Raw genomic sequence first — 20452 nt, forward strand, 5'->3', positions numbered from 1 at the left:
TGCATTATGCTAAACACAAATCATAGTGCATAAGCAATAAAATAAATCATTAGGTGATCAATCTGAAGGTGATTCAGTGATATTTCAAGTATCAGAATATCTGAAACAACAGATAATTCTATTTGTGGGAAAATGGGCTGCAAATATAATTTGGCTGATGTGTGAACACTCTGTTGAATGAAAGTAGTATATTTTATTTGTTACTCACTTATTTACTTAAGTATTCAATCTGCGGGGTATATATAACCAAGGGTCTATGCACAGTGCACATGAGTAACTGCTTATTATAAAATATAGTACTCTAAGCATTTACACATATCATTCTTTTGTCAGAATAGAAAAATGTCTCAAAATGTTTTCAGAGATGAGAATTAGAATCTATATCTTTGATATAATTGTATCTTTGAACAATTGTAACATTCTGGATGGCTCTAGTAATTTTTGCACTTCAGAGAAGGGTGCCTATAGATAAATGTGCTCCCAAGAATACTTGTGAAAATATTTTAAAAATAACAGGTTTTTAAGAGAATGAATGAATAACCCCCTTCAGAGTTTTTATTATTTTGTACAAGTAGCAAGATGTACACAACTAATAAAAAAATACTTCACACTAATAAATTCTGAAACACACCTGAAACTCACAGGAAAGGAAAATCCAGTATGTCAGGAATCATGGAGAGAGTTTCCATAGGAACTGTCCACACGAGCAGTGGATTTGCCATGTTACACCAGGAAATCAGTTTCAACTTCCTGGGAAGACCTGAATACTTAACTTCCCGTTCTCAAGTCTTCATCTCTAGTCAAAGGTCTCCTGCACTGAAAAGTCACACCAGGTAGATGGATCCTTAGATAGACAGGACGCCAGGTAGATGGGTCCTTAAGTAGACAGGACGTCAGGTAGATGGGTCCTTAGGTAGACAACACGCCAGGTAGATGGGTCCTTAGGTAGACAGGACGCCAGGTAGACGGGTCCTTTAAGGACTTTCACTCATGGTGACACTTTTCAGTTTCTTCAGTAAGAATGTTGTCTGGGGGCACTAGGAGCATTTTTACACTTTTACATAACTGATCTCATCTGTCTGGCCTGTGTTCACATCCCTGACTCCAGCCCACCTCCAGAGGTTATTTGACTAATGTTTGTCTGTATTTTACTCTTGAAAGAGGGTGATAGGATAGACAGTGATCATTCTTTCCTGACAGTAATCTTTGGCCATGGTCATTTGCATTTCCTTCTGCTGATGAAGGCATAGCTATAACTCTCAATAGACAAGTAAAATGATTTTTAGCCTCTATACTTTTGGTAAATGTATTTTAGCAAAAACCAGTATGGGGGTATGCACTCTTTATACAGACTGTAAACACTTGGTTTCTCTCTGCTATTCTCCTTTATGGAATGAAGCACCTCAATAGGCTAATCCTCTGATTTGTGGTGGTATTCCATGTGAGTGCCTGTTTGAGTCCCAGGGGTTCTGTTTCCAATCCAACTTCCTGTTTATGGCCTGGGAAGGCATCAGAGGATGGCTCAAATCCTTGTGTCCCTGTACCTACATGGAAGATTCTCATGAGGCCCCTGGCGCCTGAGTTCAAATGGGCTCAGTTCCAGATATTGCAGCTATTTGGGCAGTGAACCACTGGATGGGAAAATCTCTATTTCTCCTTTTCACTGTGAATCTGCCTTTTGAATAAAAATAAATAAATCTTTAAAAACAATTTAACATGGAGTTTTTAGGATGTCCTGTTTTTGCCTTGTGAGAATTTTCTGGATTTCACCCAGGTATGACAATCCTTTAATCCTTGACTTTGCTTTGAGGTTCACAGGCCCAATACTCTAATGAGAATTTTTTTCCCACACACCCCTGTTGTATCAAATTTCCTAATGCCCTCAAACCAAAGTCAGATTTCCCACACCATGTGTCCATGTCCTTGGAGACTTTGTTATGGCTAGTATAGAAGGTTAGTCTAATAAATGTTCAATTATCGCAACAGTAAAAACATCCTGAAGTTAAATCCTTGAAGTAATGGGTAGGGTTGCTACCATTATTAATATATATAAGTATATATATATATATACATAAAATTATTATTTATTATTATTCTTTCCTCTGCTGTCAAACACTCATGGAACCCTGCCTCTCCTGCCCTTGAAGACTTATCACGATCCCAAGGGTTCATGAATAATTGACCTCCAACCATGATTAATCTCACCAGTTTCAATGTATTAGTTTCCCCTGTAAGTACAAAATAATTTCTTTGCTACTTACTGATATAAAAGCTGAGCGATTTTGCTGACTGACTCTTTCGAGCTTCACAAGATCCTGAGGCGCTAAAGGTTGTTACAGATAATTTGTATTTCCCAGGCTCCTTCAACTCAGCAACAAATTCATGTGCTTCTTCACCCACTGTCAAATATTCAGTGAAGTTCTCTAAATCGTACATAAAAAAGAGAATACATATGTGTGTATAAATGAAGCAAGCAATCAAGACAGAAGAATGAGAGTTCAAACTTCACATAATTTTTAAGTAACAAAACTAAACTAGGGATCTCAAACCAATAAAACTAGGAATTAGTATAGACTTTATATGCTTATCTATTCTTCACCAGCAGGTGCATAAAAACGTAAATGTTCTGACAAGACCCCTTTCATTGGCTTTCTCACCTAAATGGAATGGGAGAAAAAGACTTAGCAGAAAATCTTTCGTGAGTTCTTTGTGGCAGCATCAAATATCCAGAAATGCTTTAAAATGCATTAAATTATTGCTCATTAGAAAAATTATTCTGAGTGTATTTTCTGACATTTACATTATGCTTCCTCCACCTACTTGCTGTCAAAATTCTAAGTTTGACATGACTTCAGAGCCCATCTCCTGCTGCTGATACTTCCATCTGAAGTCATTATCATCAGTCGGTGGCCACAATGGTGATTGAAAGAACACACTGCAGTCAGATAAAAGCATGATGTAGCTATTGCAGAAATAGCAAAAAATGTTCTGAGATTCAACCTCCTATTTTCCACAGAATATACTGAGGAATAGAAAACTAAAAGACCAATGAAATTTCTTTTTGTTTTTAATTTAGAAAGAAATCTAGGCAAACAACATTTGACTCAAATAAATGGAAATGACAAAGAGGTTCAGTTTTATATAATATTTTGCTATGGTTGATTGCTCGATGACCTAGCATAGAGGAATCAACAAGCATTGTATTTGTCTTGTTAAATAAAATAAGAATAAACAAGAATGTTGTAAGTAAGACTACATGATCCTAAAACGTTATCCTAACAGTAAGGCTGTCAGCAGAATTCCAAATTTTGACAATTTTTGACAACTCTTGCCACCCAAACTATTACACTGGAAAGCAGAAAACAGTTATTGTAAAAACAAAAGAAAAAAGTGACTACAAAAAAATCTTCTAAACAATAATTGCTGTATGATTTATGGCCCAAGCTACTAAACTGGAAAACAGAAAATGAAGTATGTTATAGTAAAAATAGACAACACAAACTTTCTAATATATCAAGCAACAACTGAGATAGGACACACAACCCACATTTGCCACTGAGATAGGACACACAACCCACATTTGCCGAGTGTCACGGCGCTGCTTTCATAAACTGGTGTACTAAAATAGAAGGAATGAATTGCAAATGCTGCATAAATACAGACAAGATGTTTGCGAGTGCCTCAAAAGATCCATTAAATCTGCCTGCTTTTTAATCCTATTTTCCCACAAACTTTTAAAAGTCCCAAAGAGTAGACATAATAGAAGTAGTAGTTGCTGGGTATTTTCAGTTTGACTATCAGCTCCTCTTTGGGAAAATGTGGATATAACTTTCAGAGGAACTTAGCCTAAGGGAATTCAGAGCAGCCAGCGAAGCAGGACACAGTTCTCACATTCTTGGTGATACACACATCTTGTCAGAAAAATTCTTATCTGCATGTTTCACACATTTGCAAAGGAGAAAACAAAATTTCTCCTAGTTTCTCCCAAGAGTTCTCTAATACTTGCAGTGGAGAGCAATAGCATTCAAAAGTATTTCCAGATGTAAGATTTTCTTGAGTAACAGAAAGTGTGTAAAATGTTGGGTAGTTATACAGTTATTAGTGAATGTAGCAAATCGATAACACAAAACTGATTTTAATCAACCCTTTTCAGCTCTCAGTCTACAAGGAACGTTTAAACTCGTCTTCAATAATTTTTAAAAGACATGATCTGGTTACCAGTCATGATTTTCTAATCTCAAATTTAAAGCTGGGAGTTTGGACTGTGGGTTAAGCCTCTTTCCAGTTGGGATGCCCACATGTTACATGCGAGTGGAAGGATTTAAGTCCTGGCACCTCTTGTGTATGATTCTTGCTTCCTGCTGAAGTGTATCCTATGAGGCAGCAAGTGGCGGTTCAAGTATTGGGGTCCCTGCCACCCACATGGGAGATCTGGATTGAGTTCTTGACTCTGGATTTGACCTGGCCTTTGGAAACACGGGAAAGAGTAAGTCAGTGCATGAGCGTTCTGTCTCTGTTTCTCACTCTGGCTGCTTCTCAAACATGTTAAATAAAAATTCCCGCATTTCAGTTTGCATTCCTCTGTACCGTTGCTGATGTCTTCTGATTTCCCATGGCCTTACCTTCTCTCTCTATGTGAATATGGAACCCATCAAAGGCAGTCGGGGGTTTTGGTGGTAACCAGCTCAGTATCATTTGCACAGGGAAGACAGAGCTTGATGCTGACTTCTCTGTCTCACTGAGTGAGCTGTTGGTGCTGTATTCCATGGGCAGGACACTGACGAGTTCATCTTCACGCTCAGGTGTTGCAGATGCACTGTCCCACCAATACGGCTGAGAGGTGGTTTCATAGTCACTGATATTAACATCAAGCCAACCCGAAGAAATGTTCACAGAGGGTTCAGGAGCTTCCTCTGAAAAATGCAAGAGTTTGTCTTTTTCTGTCGTTTCTGGTGATGGCAGGAATGATTCCTCTGGGAAACTGCCACTCTGTTCTTCCCAGTTGTTTTTGTTCAGGTTTACAATACGAACAGAAATATTTCGAGGTGGATAAGGAGCTGTCAAAGAGAGGATTTTCATGTTCAGAAAATTCCGTTATACTAATGGCTGAATCAGTGGATGAATCAAATGTACTAAACAGAGGTCATTTCACTCTTGTAGGAAAATAAGTATAGTCTTTAAGTATGTGTATCTAATATTTTGTGGAATATATGTATATATGTATATACTAGCATATTCCCAGCACAACTAAAGTATATTATACTTACTAAGCAGTAATTTAACCATTTTTAAACCAAAGTTGTTAAAATACTTTTTAATTTTATCATAATCTCACTTTAGAAGAAGTGCCTTTATATCTGGGTCTCTCTATAAATACATATATATGTAAAGAGTATATATATATAAACACACACATGTATATATATAAGAATAAATAGGAAATAACTAAGCTCCTCAATTGTAGTACATTCATAACTGGTGCCAAGATAAAAAAAATTCCATGTGACATAGAGAGTTGCGAACACACAATGCCTTGTTGGAAAGATGTCTTCACTCCCTATGTGTCAAAATGAGACATATGAGCACAAAATGAGCTTATGGATTATTGAAACTGGCTTTTCCACAGGTGGAAGACAATGAAGACACACGGTGTGGTCTCTGTCTGCACCTGTCTGTCAAATAGCAGCGCAACCAAGACCTCTCCCATGAGTTGCTACTAAAAATTAATCTCTTCTCCCATGCTGATAAACGAGTTTATGTCTCTATTATAACCTGCTTTGCACTCTGCCTTGTATTATTGCCATCTGTGCTGCCAACTGGAGGACAAGGACCTTATCTTCACCAACTAAAAGTTGCTCAATAATGTTTCTTTATTTGAATTACACAATGAAAAATGCAAATAGAACCTTCAAGTTGAAAGTGGTAAGCAGTTCTTTAGGAGAAATACTTTCCTTGTTTTGGCCCAATTAAAGAGAAGCTTGACACATTTCAAATGCTTCTGGTTGACTAATTTGCTCACTTCATTCTCCATTGGTAGAAAATGCTTTTGGTTATTAAAAGTGTTTGCTTACTTTATTAGCCTAGGAAACAGATTTCAAGAACACTTCAAGTACTTATTGGGAGCATAGACTTAAAAGGAAATTTTATCTTGGTGCAAAAAGGTTTGAACTTGAGGACTGCTTGTTTCATCATATATATTTTCATGAATCTTCTCATGATCCCTCATAAACATATATTAAAATTTTCCTGTGCCAAAATAGACTTATTTTTAAGTTCCATTTTCACAATGTTTTGATATATCCTTGTACTTCTTAGAAGGTAATAATAAATACCATCTAAGTTATGTGTTTATTCACTAACATTGATTCTTCAGAAGACTTACCAGTTCGGTGCTGTTTGGGCTCATGACTGACGCCGCTGTACTCTACGAGAGTACTTTTATTAAATGTGGCCTCAGAGACCAGCTGAAAGGTGATATTACTGTAACACATTCCTGGCAGCCAGTGATTAAATACTGTTTTTCCCTTAAAGAAATCTGGGAGAAGAACAGTTAATGACATTAAAGAGATTGTCCTCTAAAACATCACATGTTTCTATAAAATATCAACTAATTACTTCTAAGTATGCATAAAATAATATTTCCTGTAATATTTTCTAAACTTCTGGCAAGGTAACTTATGAAGAATTAGCGAAGGCTCGGCTTAAAACTTTGAATTTTAGGAGTCAACATTGAGATTTTTTTTTTTCTGCCAGAATTCCTAAGGAACATGACTGGAGCCAGATTTTTATTGTGAGGATCATCTCATATTTTAAGTGAAGGAGACGATAAATAAAAATTGTGGAGATTGAGTCTATACTAACCATATACGTTAAGATAAAAAAGCATTTTGTTACTGTATGAGGTTAGTAAATATAAATTTTGTGACCAATGTTTTCACGTATCTAAGGCACCCTGTTTGAAAAGCAGACTGCTTTATCTGCCATTTGGCAGATAGCACTTACTCAAAAAAGAAGAAAATAATAATTTAGTCTCTAGCTGGAAAACATTAAATAACATAATAATAAATTTTAAAATCCAATTAAAATAAAAATGAAGCTAACAGTACTTCTTATTGAATTAAAAGCTAAAAATATTTTTAAATTACTTAAACATGGAAGCATATTCATTTAGTTTTAAACTCCCGGTTTTCAACTCGATGGAATTTTTGGTAATCACCATTCACTCATGAATTTGTTTTTGCATGTTATTTATAAGAAAATAAAATCCAATTTGTCCTTTTCCACATATTTTCACCCTTGAAAATAAAGAATGAAATAAATTGTAGGATTCTCTTTACTTTTAAAAAGTTTTTTTAAATTCTGTAACCATTGTACAGATTGTAATCAATGTCTCTTGAAAAGAAAATCACATTGGGCAGGAATTTGTAAAAGCAGTAAAGAGAATGGCATTCTCCTGGATGTCATGCCTTATGTGACTTGGACCCATTCTCCAGCAACTTGCTACGGTCCCCAGTTACAGCTGGCCAAGTTTTGATATCACTCTGTACCAGCGGTACAAAAAAGTGTCATGGTGCTGGTTTGGAGGATATCCAAGTCCTTCCACTTGGATTCACTCCCACTGAGGCTGAAGCACTGCTCTCTCTAGCTCTTCCTCACCCCTAACCCTGCAAGTCTACTCAGACATCCAGATTTGGTTTTTATTGTTAATTCCCTGGTCTCTCTTCTCATTTCTCATAGGATCCCACGAAGACAGCAAAATGCAGAATTAGTTTTTGCATATTAATGTAATAATTTAACATGGTATGTGTATAAATATATATGAAGTGGTTAAAAAATGTATTGTCTTCGCATTTGAGACTATTCTTGTAGTAGCTCCAACTTTGGGGAAAGCAGCTCTGTAACTGCCAGTGTTAGAAGTATTTTTCTATCTAAGTAAGAAGGAAACAGGTAAGACTGCTTGTAATTTGTTTCCTGCACCAGGCTCATTACCTTTGGCAAGAACATGTAAGTGATTGTAATTGGAGTATTCCTCGTGGTGTACATGTGACTGATGATTATTCATAAACAAAACATTTTATAATTCCTCAATACAATATTTTGTGAAAGAATACTATTTTTATGATTTACTTACAGATTACATGGTGAGTTTTAAAACCCCTTAGAATAAGAAATCATTAGGGAAAAGTCACGTAGGTAGTAACAGTTATCACTCATTCTGCACTCTCTTTGGTATTTACCTTTATACAGCATTGTCCGGAAGGCTTTCCCTTCCCAGTAGCTTATGTTCACTCTTGTGAAAACATTATATTTTTCTGGATAATGAATTTCAAACAAGACTCCTGTTTCAGGAGAAGGCTTATAATCATATATTGAAACACTGGTTACTGGTAGAGGTTCTACAAGGGCAGGAAGGGCAATGGGGAAAGGGCAGAAGAGAAACAGAAAGGGCATCATTAACACTTGGAAGGGTCAAGGTTCACACTAGAACTGCTCATGTCATTTTACTCTCTTACTTCATGTGGGATGAGTGTTTTTCCTAGCAGTAATTGATACAGTAAATTTTATATGGAATTTTCTGCTTTTTCAAAAGCATTCATATCCATTTGTTCATTTACCTTTTGCAACAACCATGGGCTTTAAAAAGAAAAAAAAAAGATTATCTCTATTCGACGGATAAATACAATGATAAGTTAGGCACTGTAAATTGCCTGTCACAGGGAATTCAACAAATATCTGATAAAAACTATGTCTCCACACTTCTCACCCATTTCTACCCATGCCAGGAAAATGTGGTGCTAATGACAGACCAGTAACACAAAACACATTTTGACTTTGAACATGATAAATATTATTGTGATCACTTTTTTTTCATATGAACCTAGATCATATTTTCTACATTAAGTATAAAATTGAAAAGCTTCCGGTGATTTGAAAATTATAGTTTATGCTATGTATCAAGCCACTCTTTTTACAGAAATTCTATCTTGATTGAGTTGTTAATTCATCACAAAGCTTTAAAAATACTTCAAGATTATGATTGATAAATGTTTACATCTCTTTCACATCTCAGTCTGGCTCAACACTCTTATAAAATAATAGGTTTGAAGAAACTGTTGAGTAAGTTTTAAGCTACAGTCATTTTATTCAGAAAACATTTTTAATAATTTAGAGTCAGCTATTATATTATCTAAAAATGATGTTCAATCCAAGTTTTAGATTTAAGAGGATACTTAAAATCCTCCAAATCCTAAACCAAACCGATATCCTTGGCTGAAGTTTCACACTTCTAAAATTTCAGTTTCAGAAAGAATGAGACAACACTGTAGGTTATGTCCCTACCAGTCAGCGATCCTAGCATCACAATGTGCCTAAGAAAGCAGTGGACGATGGAGCAAGCCAGAAAGATGACCCTGCCACACACATTGCTGACCACAACAAAATCCCTCTGGCCTTTGGCTTCAGCCTGGTCTAGCCCCAGCAGTAACAAACATTTCTGAAGTGAACAAGTAGATGGAAGAGTCCTTTTCTCCCCACCCCATCTGTCTTTCTAATCCATACATGCATACATAACTTTCTAATAAAGAATCAAATTTGAAGTGGTTGTGAAGCCCAGCAATGAGCCCTCTGGTTATGATGCCCACACCCTGCATTGGAGTGCCTGTGTTAATACTGGGTTTGGGCTGCTAATCCCAGCTTCCTGCCAATCTACATTGGCCTACGCCCTAGGAGGCAACAGAGATACCCAAGTGATTATGCACCTGTCCTTCACTTGGCGACCTGGATTAAGTCCTGGCTGTTACTTCTGGCCCAGTTCTGGCCATTGCAAACTTTTGGGTAGTGAATCAGCAGACAGGAGCTCTGTTTCTTCCGCTTCAAAAATAAAAATAGAAACAGATAAAATCTCAGTTTCATAAGCAACAGAAATTTTACTTTGGTCATTTAACAAATATTTCTTGAGAATCTAGTATTTTTTTTTTTCTAAATCTGCAGTGAAATAAATTCTGTTACTCATGCTGTTAAACAGTTTTTTTGTTTGTTTTGGATTGCAGAGATCCAAAGAGAATTAAAGACACATGTTAAAGCATGATGTTTGCCTGGAAATTCAAGCCAACATCTATGTAAAAGTTGAGAAGGCCTTCACATAGCAGTATATTTTTTATTTGGTCTCTTTAGATAATGTTCTCTATGAGATATGTTAAAGAATTGCGGGGAAAAAACAGATTTTAATTTTCATTTTGCATCAAACATCTTCCAATTCTATTTTTTTCATGAATATTTTGAAGTATCATTAAATTGTTTTCTTGAAAACTTTGTATTTTATTTTTTATGACTCTTGCCATTCCTACCCCAACATAACACTCACTTATGGGGCCATGTTTATTTGAGGGGCAGAGAAAGTGAGACAGAGAGAGAGAGACAGAGAGAGAGAGACAGAGAGAGAGAGAGAGAGAGAAGGAGAGAGAAATTCAACTGAGAGAGGAGATCCCATTAGTAGCTCACAAAGACCAGGTCTGGAGCCAGGGAGTCAATCCAGGCCCCCAAAGACAGACTGAAGTCACAACCCAATTACTTGAGCCCTTACTGCTGCCTCTCAGCAGGAGGCTGGAACTAGGAGCTGGGGCAGGTAGCAAACCTAGAGACTCCAACAGTTTGTGAGCATTACAACCACCAGATGAAACACCCACCTCCTTCAAAGCAATTTTGAACCATCTCAAAGTTTTTCTTTCAACTCAACCTAATAACGATTCAAGGATTCTACTGACCCAAGTTATTGACTCAGATTCTGGGAGAACCGGAATAAAATTTAACATCAAGCAATAAGCAGTCACTGAGCTCTGCTCTTCCATGCCTCATCCCACTTCTGGTCCTCACCAAAGTTCTATGTGTTGGAAGGAGTTAGAGGACCACACAATCTTTCATGCCCTCCAGCATGACATCTGCACATCAAAGCCACAGTCGGTCTTTGAAACTCAAGACGTTCCTGAGGATTTATTTATTGCTGCTGCTTCTTCCTCTTCTTCCTCTTCTTCTTCTTCTTCTTCTTCCTCTTCTTCTTCTTCTTCTTCTTCTTCTTCTTCTTCTTCTTCTTTTGGAGGGAGCACTGCTGCAAGCTACTTAAACGTCAAACTAAAAGCATTTCCTTAATAACTCTTCACATGTTTGCTTTATTTATTTCCTTCAGCTTCAACACTAAGGTCAGCTGTCAGTTCCAAAGTCCTTATCCAGACATTATCCACGCATATTCAATCAAGGATTACCATTTCAGTGGAACTAAAAAACACAGTCTAAAAATATTTCCCTCTGTCTCCAGCTTCTTGTCTCATTACTTTTCCTTTTTGAAATTAAGTGGTGTTGTGTGAACCAGAGCTGTAATTACTCACACAAATTTCGGTGATGACAAGGTTAAAAACTAGACTAACTTAATACTTTCCCTGCCAGTCATTCCACTGTACTTTCACTTTTTTTTCTTTGCTTTAGCAACCAGGCTGTACTGAATAGAAAAAGGGCGTTGTAAGACAATATGAATAATTTATCATCATTGTTTATTAGTCATTTTCTTGTCTGCTGGTCTTAGACTTTCAGAAAAGAAAAGCATGATAAGAGTTTAAACCTACTATACCCCACCTTTCTCCTACCACTGAAATGCACCTGTTAACGGTGCTTTAAGTTGGACTTGGATCTTCAAAGTGTAGGCTTTGTTTTCACCTGTATCCTTGGTGTAACTTGTTCATTCCTGACAGAGCAGGTATACAGATTCTCCTTTAGTATTTTGAAAATACTGCTTTTGTTGTTGTTGCTGTTATCTTGCCCCAAATCATGCAGAAGAAAAGACTAGTAGACATTCCCTTGTAGATAGTATCTTTCTCCTTTCCTTTTCAGTTTGTTTACTTGCTTTTATTTAGTCTTGATAATCTGATGTTACTTTCAATTACCCTATGCCAGGTACTTGGCTTTCTCTGCCAATGTTTGGAGTCTCAGATATTCTTATAGCCGTGTCTTCTAATGCTATGCTCAATTCCTCAGTTCCCCTTTCCTTGGACTCTCACATTTCCCGATCTGTTGTCTTTCCCACTCCCACACCTATGAATTGTCTCACTTGGTAAACTGTGGGGTGACTGTACACTATCACCGTCTCACTTACTAGCTTTCTTTAATTGTTACTCACATAGAATCTGTTACATCTATTGCTGTTTGCAATTAATTTTAAATTCAGCCAGCTAAATAAGTTTTAACTATCTTCATTGATTTAAAATCTAATGAACTTAAGAATGTTGTTTTTCAATTCTGAAAGTTTAGTTGTGTACATTTTTATTTTATTTCTGCCAGCTTCTCTTTCCTTATTCCCTGACCTTTCAAAATAGATGTGATTCTTACACATATGCCTTTGAACTTCAAAATCATACTATAATTTTTTGTGTGTGAAATTTCCACGTGAGCTATCATTTGAAATGCTGCAGTTGTTTTGAAACATACTGTTTTTTAAAAAAGGTTTCTTCTGGCATGTTTAAAAGTGTGCTATAGGCTCACTTCATTCCTTATTATTCTGCCATTTCTTTTGAAAACTTTTCTCTGCTTATTTGAAAAGGGAGGGATCTTCTATCTATTGATTTATTCTCTAAGTGCCTGCAATGCCTGGAGCTGTGCCAGGCTGACATTGAATGTTGGTCTCTTTGTGACAGACCAGGAATCCAAGTACTGGAGCCATCGTCAGCTGCCTCTGAGGGCGAACATCTGCAGGAAGCTAAATCAGAAGCAGAGCAGGGATTTGAACATGGGCTCTCTGATATGTGATCTGGGCACCCCAGAGCTATATCCACTGCATTAAATATGTACTACCATTCCTTCATTAAGTAGTGCTAATTCGCTGATTTTGAGGCAGTGAAACGCAGCCCTGGCTGTTGCGGTCACTTGGGGAGTGAATCATCAGACGGAAGATCTTCCTCTCTGTCTCTCCTCTTCTGTGTATATCTGACTTTCCAATAGAAATGAATAATAAATCTTAAAAAAAAAAGAGTGAAATTATACCTTTTGCAACTAGATGGCCCGGAGTGGATACTATTATGCTCAGTGAAACAAGTCAATCCCCAAAGGATACATATCATGTGTTTTCTTTGATATGAGGTAACCTTCACACAAAATACAAAAATAATAGATAAATAGGTAAAGATGCATGCACATATAGTAACCTAAAGGTCTGTATTATAGAGACTATCATATTGAGATGTGAAGATACAATGCAGTATGCATCTCTACTTCCAAATCAAAGATGGACTCCCAATAAACCGGTAAATATATCTTGACAATAAGATGTTGGACCCTAATACTCTTTTATCTTCAATGTCAGGATACACCTACATGGCAGAACAATGGGCTTATGACTGTCTTCTGAAGGACTATACTATTGTAATAAAAAAGGGGAAACCAGTGGGGAGAACAGGGAGGGAATATCTCAGAGCCTTAGAGCTGTATCATAAAATAAATTAATTAATAATAAAAAAGAACAATAGGAAAGGAGGAGGCACATAAGAAGAAAATAATAAAGATTTTGAATAAATTTGTAAGGTCAAATGAATGTGGTTTAAATGATAGGAAAGGACAGCTTTGTCCACATTCAGCTATTTATGATAAAATGAATTAAAATGAAATGAAATAAAAATGAGTTGACTACTGTGTTGAGCAAGAGAGAGCTACAGGGCATTACCGTAATCTAAAAGTTTTAGATTGTAGTTTAGAATACGGGGATGGCCCACACACTAGTGGGGTCCATGCTCTCTCTTCAGTTTCCTTCCTGAATCTCCTTCTAGTGTTCCTAAGAACTACTGGGATGGGGCCTGGTGCGGTAGCCTAGTGGCTAAAGTCCTTGCCTTTCAGGCGCTGGGATCCCATATGGGTGTTGGTTCTAATCCTGGCAGCCCCACTTTCCATCCAGCTCCCTGCTTGTGACCTAGGAAAGCAGTTGAGGATGGACCAAAGCATTGGGATCCTGCACCCATGTGGGAGACCCTAAAAAGGCTCAAGGTTCCTGGTTTCAGATCAGCTCAGTTCTGGCCATTGTGGCCACGTTGGGAGTGAATCAGTGGATGGAAGATCTTTCTCTCTGTCTCTCCTCCTCTCTGTATATCTGGCTTTCCAAAATAAAATAAAATAAAATAAATTGTAAAAAAAAACAACTACCAGGAGTAAGGCTCTGGACTGGGGAGTTCCTTCCTTTTGGAACCAGACAAGCAAATGATAACTGTAGTTCAAAACAGATCAGTTGGAAGATACTTTTCTTTCTTGAGCACAAAGCAGAAGCTGTAAGGTACTGCGAAAAGAAATAAAACTCTTTCCCTCAAAGGGCCTTGGGAAAGACCCTACCCTTTTGTGGGGTTGGTAGAAAAAATTTTCCCACTCTCAAAAGAGAGGCAGAAGCTTTGCTAAGCTCAGGATCCTGAGCTGATACTAAATGGAGTTCTGCTGCTACTGAAAAAGAGGCAGGCACTATCCTGATGCTTAGATTTTGGGTAGAATTTGGCTGTTTTTATAAGTGAAGTTAGGACTGTTGAGAAGGCTGCACAAAAAAACTCTTAAAGCTGAATTGAGAGACCCAAAAATATTTTGGCACCACTAAGTGAAAAGAAACAGCAAACCATTGCTGGGAAGCCCTCCTGCAGAACAGGTGTTCCAGATGTGCTGAAAGCTCCAGGCAGAACCAGGACACAGAAATACTCTCCACTACTGCTGACATTCTACCATCGGAAGGATTTCAAATCTGTGGTGAACCAAACATGTCTAACACTTTCAGCCTTTGAAATACTCACTAGATTGACTTATCCTCACCATCCACTACCCATTAATAGCCTAAAAATATAGTAAGTTTAAAATTAGCCTGATGAATACAGTCACGTGTTATTTAATGCATCGCCGGCTGATTAGATAGTTGGGAACATCACAGAGTACAACTACACAAATATTGCACACCCATGCTATATGCCATATTTTTATGATCCCAGGCCACAAACCTGCACAGCATGGGAGTGTACTGAATATAGTTGTCTCTTGTAACACAATAATGTTTGTGTAATTTTAAAAAAATCTACAGTCTGTATTAGAATCACCACAAATATTAGGGTGTTACAATGACTGTGACATTACTGGGATGTACACATTCTTAGCTCTGCTAGAATTTTGTGAGAACACTACTGTGGAGCACATGTTGTCAATGCTGTGTACGACTGTAATGACATTACACAATGATGGTTAAGAGCTGTACTATCAGACAAGCAGGCACTGGCCCATAAGGCTCTTGAGAAATAATCATGAGGCTAATGCAGCCGAGGAACTGAATTCTAAACCTGATTTAACCTTCATTAATTTATGTTCAAGGGTAAGTATGTCTGCAAATATTTATATTGTTCATATGTAGAAATAATAGGGGATTGAGCGCTATAAATTAGTAAATATTATTAACACGAATTTCAATCTTTTTTGTGTGTCTACTGGAAAACTTTACATTACATATATAGCTAACATTTCCACTGTTACTGAATAGTAATGGTCTAGACAAGCCCCTGGAAAGGCAGAAGGCTTTTTTGACTGGAGATAAAGTCAGACCAATGCAGTGCTGACCACAGAAAAACCATTTACACCATAAGGACACAAATAAGTTAAAAGTGAAAATATGCCATGGAAATATTTACCAAATAAAACCCTTAAAATAGCTATATTAATGGTTACAGAACAGATTTCAAGAATATGCAAAAAACATGGAGTCAAGAGGGGCATTATAAAAGGATCAGCTCATCAAGAAAGCACAGCAATCCTAAAAATATTTTCATCCAACAACATAAATGCAAAACGCTAAAACATTTGCACAACCTAAATGAAGTGACGCTTGATGAGTCCATTGCCATAGGTGGCGACTTTCATACTTTCCGTCAGTCATTACAACAAGCAACCAGATGTCATCAAAGGTATGGAAGAATTATTAAATCAACGTAACATTCACTGAAACGTCATCCAACAAATATTCACATAATACACAGAAAAGTAGACCCCATGCGAATCTCCACACTTTCAAGTAGTTGAAAACCTGCAAAATAGATTCTTTGATCACACCACTACCTAGAAATTAATGCCAAGAATGGATTCTCTAAAATGTTCAAGCTGTTGGACATTTGCACACAGGTCAAAGATGAACTCCCAGCGCAAGCAGAATGTATTTTTAATAGAATTCACTGCCAGTGCTGAAATAGTAATGAAGTATTCCACAAGGCTTTTTGGATTTGCTTGTTATATTTCTTCATAAAACAATATTAAACAGCTGAAACCTCCAGCTTTTGTCTAGTTAACGATGGTCAAGTGCATGCTAATAAATGTTAAGTTGGCAACAGTCGTGGCAGTCCTATATCCTGTCTTGCTTTTTGCCTTAAAATTTTTCCCTAGCTTCCTCCTGCTATTTGCTCAACCAACTAGAGCTAATATTTATTGATTTCCCAGCAAGCATTACGGTTTAGGCTATATGTTAAAGAATCCATGAGAATGAGCAAGGCAGCATTTCTGATTTTATATTGTAAACACTGTCAGCGAATACCTCAAAAAGGTTTTAGAAAAAAACTAAATTAAAAGATGATTCCATTGCAAATAATTTCAAATTCAGTTTTTTTTTCATTATCTGCATTTTCATTGGAGTTTGGTAGTCATTGGAATGCCTACAATTTACTGCATCTCTTCTTCATTTTTTTTTTTCTGGAACTTGTTTATGACTGTGGTCTTCCAGGTAAGATTTTTTTTTTTTTTTGCATGCCTCTAATTGCTAGATTTGCTCATTATGTTTATAAACCTTGAAGGCCCTGGATCTGTGCCACTTCTAAATTTTAGGACTCCATCCCGATTCTAGGACTCTGCCATGGAGATTTTAATGAAGTTTGAGAGACAGAGTTAAAATAACATCCTCCAGCTTTGTTCTGAGTTCCTGCTTCTCGCTCATCATAGCAGACTGCATCACTACAAACTTTTCCTTAACTGTGATCATAAGGATCCTTCTTGGCCCACATCTTAAAAATAGCAGCCATGGGAGAGCTTGCACTGAAGAGCATGGCGAAAAACCAGAACTCCAGAGTCATTAGATGACTCTAATTATAAATTCTACTGTCTTCAAAATAGAATTTTTTTCTCCCAAACCTTAACATATGCACTGTGTTATCTCTTTCTTGAGATCAGATACAAATGTGAGAATAATGCAAAAATCACTTTTCAAAACTTGATAAGACCAGTCTTAACTACTATTAGTACCTTTTTCTTAATGTGAAAGTCAGAGTTACAGAGAAAAAGAAGCAGAGTGAGCAAGAGTGAGAAAGATCTTCCATGTCTTTGTGTGCTCCTCAAATGGCTACAATGACCAGGCTGGAACAGACCAAGGACAAGAATCTGGAGCTTCTCCCAAGATTCTCACACAGGTGAAAGGATCAGAGCACGTGGTCCAGCTTTTGCTGCTTTCCCAGGAACATTAACAGGGAGCTAGATTTGAAGTAGAGCAGCCTGGACTCAGGATCTGAACCCATATGGGACATTTTACAATGCTAGCCTTTGGTGTTGATTCTTTATTACACAGACTACTGAAGGTTAAAATGCCAATGATATGTTTCCCAGGCAGTTTTCTTGCACACTGCACACCAAGGCTATTTTGAGGGTGATAACGGCATCTTTTTCTCTCAGGTCAAAGGCAATCATCCCATCTGAGTAGGGTAAACATGACTTAATTCACTGTTGTCAAAAATCAAACTTCATACTGTAGGAATATATATGTTCTGGGAAAAAAATCAGATAATTTGTGATTATATTATTAAGTAGTATAGCAACATTTCATGGGGCCAATCATGATTTAAAAATTATCACTCCAGGGCCCAGTGCGATAGCATAGCTGTTAAAGTCCTCGCCTTGAATGTGCCGGGATTCCATATGTGCACCAGTTCTAATGCCGGTGCTCCACTTCCTTTCCAGCTCCCTGCTTGTGGCCTGGCAAAGCAGTCAAAGATGGCTCAAAGCCTTGGGACCCTGCACCCGTGTGAGTGACCCAGAAGAAGCTCCTGGCTCCTGGTTTTGGACTGGCTCAGCTCCAGCTGTTGCAGCCATTTAAGTAGTAAACCATCAGATGGAAGATCTTCCTCTCTGTCTCTCCTCCTCTCTGAATGTCTGACTTTGCAATAAAAAAATACTACTACTAATAATAAAATTATCATTCCAGGGTGGCCATTTAGCACAGTCGTCAGGCAACTGCTTAAGGTGCCCACAGTCCAATATAGTAGTTTGAAACCTGGCCTGCTCTTGATTCTAACTCTCAACTAATGCAGAGCTTAAAGGGCAGCAAGTAATGGATCAAGTGATTGGGTCCTTACCACCCATTCACCCACACCGGAGACCTGGAAAGCTCCCTGGTTCCTGGCTTTGACCTGGCCCAGCTGTGGTTGCTGCAAGCATTTGAAGAATGAACTAACAGATGGAAAACCTCTCTGCTTCAGTTTGCTTCTCTCTCTCCCCCTTCCTCTCTGCTTTTCAAATTAAATAATAAAAATCAAAAGCATACTATGTAAGTGAGGCTTGCTATTTTTAACTTAAAACAGACTTCTGCTTACAAAAAGCAAACAGGCAAGTGTTGTCAGAATTTGGCCAGAAGTTGTATTCTTAATAAAATGCAGAAGTTTGAATCCACATCACTTGACTTCCAGATCAGCATTCTTGCCAATGCAGGCTGATTCTCTTTCAGCACCAACTGAATAAGACCACATCAGTAAAAAACAAACAAACAAAAAAATACCCGAGTATGAATTCCCACACAATGCTTACTTGTTAACACAGTGACAGATCTGGATGGCTTGGTTACCACATTTCCATTTACCACCACCAGGGTGATAATGTAATAAAGGCCATGATAATTGGCCTTAAATATCACAGGAGGAGGCAAAGTGTTGTTGAATTCCTCAAACTCAAAGAAGTAATTTTTGGATTCGCCAGTAATCTTCACAACATACAGAGAGGCTGGGCTGATGACATCAGAAGCTTCTAGAGACACAGCGATGCTGTTGTCATCTCGGACTATTACCTGGAAGGTGGCAGCATTCTGTCCAAGAGACAAAAGGGAGAAAGAAATCAAATACAGGTCATTAGCCAGAAAATTATAATGAGGTTATTTGCTTCTAACACTAACCATTAAGTGGCATTTCTTCATAATAGACTTTCCTAAGTATTTTGGTTACACAAAGAAAATCAGAAAGACACAAGATTATCTCTCTTGTGACAAAGGATCTGAGAGCTTTTATTTTGAAGATTTTTTTTTCTTTGTTGAATGGCTGCTTCCAGTTCATGGACTGTCGCAAATAATAAACATAAAGGAAACATCATGTGAGTAAGTGGACAATGGATGCAAGAAATTCATACTGACACTCAGGTTCCAGGGAATTCCTTGAACTCAAATGTCTTGGAGGAGTTACAAGGTTTGAATACATGCTCTTTCTGTATTTGCAAAAGCAATACTTGGTGAAGCCAGAAAAACCCAGGGAGAAGATATCATAGCAGCTACTTCCTTTCTCATTTATCATTGTCAGTTCTGAAAAATAAAAAAGTCAGGATAAAAAAACCCGCCTTTAACCAAAGAAGGTAAGATGGCGAAGAAGTAGCAAGTGGCTGGCTTTGTACCACAGCAGATTAAGAAACCCTCATGCAACAGCACCATAAGATCTGAGCTACTCCATTTCCAGCCCAAATTCCTACTAACGCATCCAAGAAAGTAGCAGAAGATCGTTCAGGGAGTTGGGCCCCTGACATCCACGTGGGAGGCACAAAGGGAGTTCCTGCGTCCTGGCTTTGACCTGACCCAGCCCCGCTCAGGCCATTGTGGCCATTTGAGAAGTGAACCAACGAATGGAAGATCTCTGTCTCTGTCCTGTTAACTCAGCCTTTCAAATAATGAAATAAATCATAGGGGAAAAAAGTAATCAGATTGAGAATCTACACATGTCTTTTGGAAAGTCAGCTGACAACTTGGCTTCAGATCTCTAGATAAATATTTATGGACAACATTTAAATGAATATTTGTGAAACGGCATTACATCTTCCTTTCTGATTTTTTTTTTTTTCCTGGACTCCTCAGACAGAATTAACACTACACTCTACTGTCAAACAAAACTTTTGCACTTGGTACTACGAGCTAATTTGTTTTCAATTTATCTCTTAGGAACGTGCTGTCCTAGGCAGATATTCTGTGTCTGCTCTAAGCATCAAATTTCTTATCTGCAGTAATGGGATTAGGTAAATCAATGAAATTAGTTAAGGATCTATGAGGACTCAAGGATCTTGGCAGGCATGCCACAGTAATTGTTTCACTTACTCATGAATTAAGTAGTATTATTTTCAATCTCATTTTTTAAAACTAGAATTTAGAATGATTAAGTCATTTGCACCTCCTTCCAAGTTC

General features: G+C 37.6%; 1 protein-coding gene across 2 annotated transcripts in view; it reads right to left on the reverse strand.

Moving 5' to 3' along the window:
- The window catches only part of PTPRO (protein tyrosine phosphatase receptor type O), a 178473-nt gene that overhangs the window by 58802 nt on the left and 99219 nt on the right, over positions 1-20452 (reverse strand). For both annotated transcript variants that reach the window (XM_058655923.1, XM_004592590.2), the window contains exons 3-7: positions 18826-19099; positions 8238-8396; positions 6383-6535; positions 4623-5057; positions 2262-2423 (exon numbers count right to left, since the gene is read on the reverse strand). In XM_058655923.1, the coding sequence (XP_058511906.1) occupies positions 2262-2423; positions 4623-5057; positions 6383-6535; positions 8238-8396; positions 18826-19099 (1183 nt within the window). The remainder of the gene's footprint in view (positions 1-2261; positions 2424-4622; positions 5058-6382; positions 6536-8237; positions 8397-18825; positions 19100-20452) is intronic.

The sequence above is a fragment of the Ochotona princeps genome, chromosome 27 (assembly GCF_030435755.1).
Source record: "Ochotona princeps isolate mOchPri1 chromosome 27, mOchPri1.hap1, whole genome shotgun sequence".
Lineage (NCBI taxonomy): Eukaryota > Metazoa > Chordata > Mammalia > Lagomorpha > Ochotonidae > Ochotona > Ochotona princeps.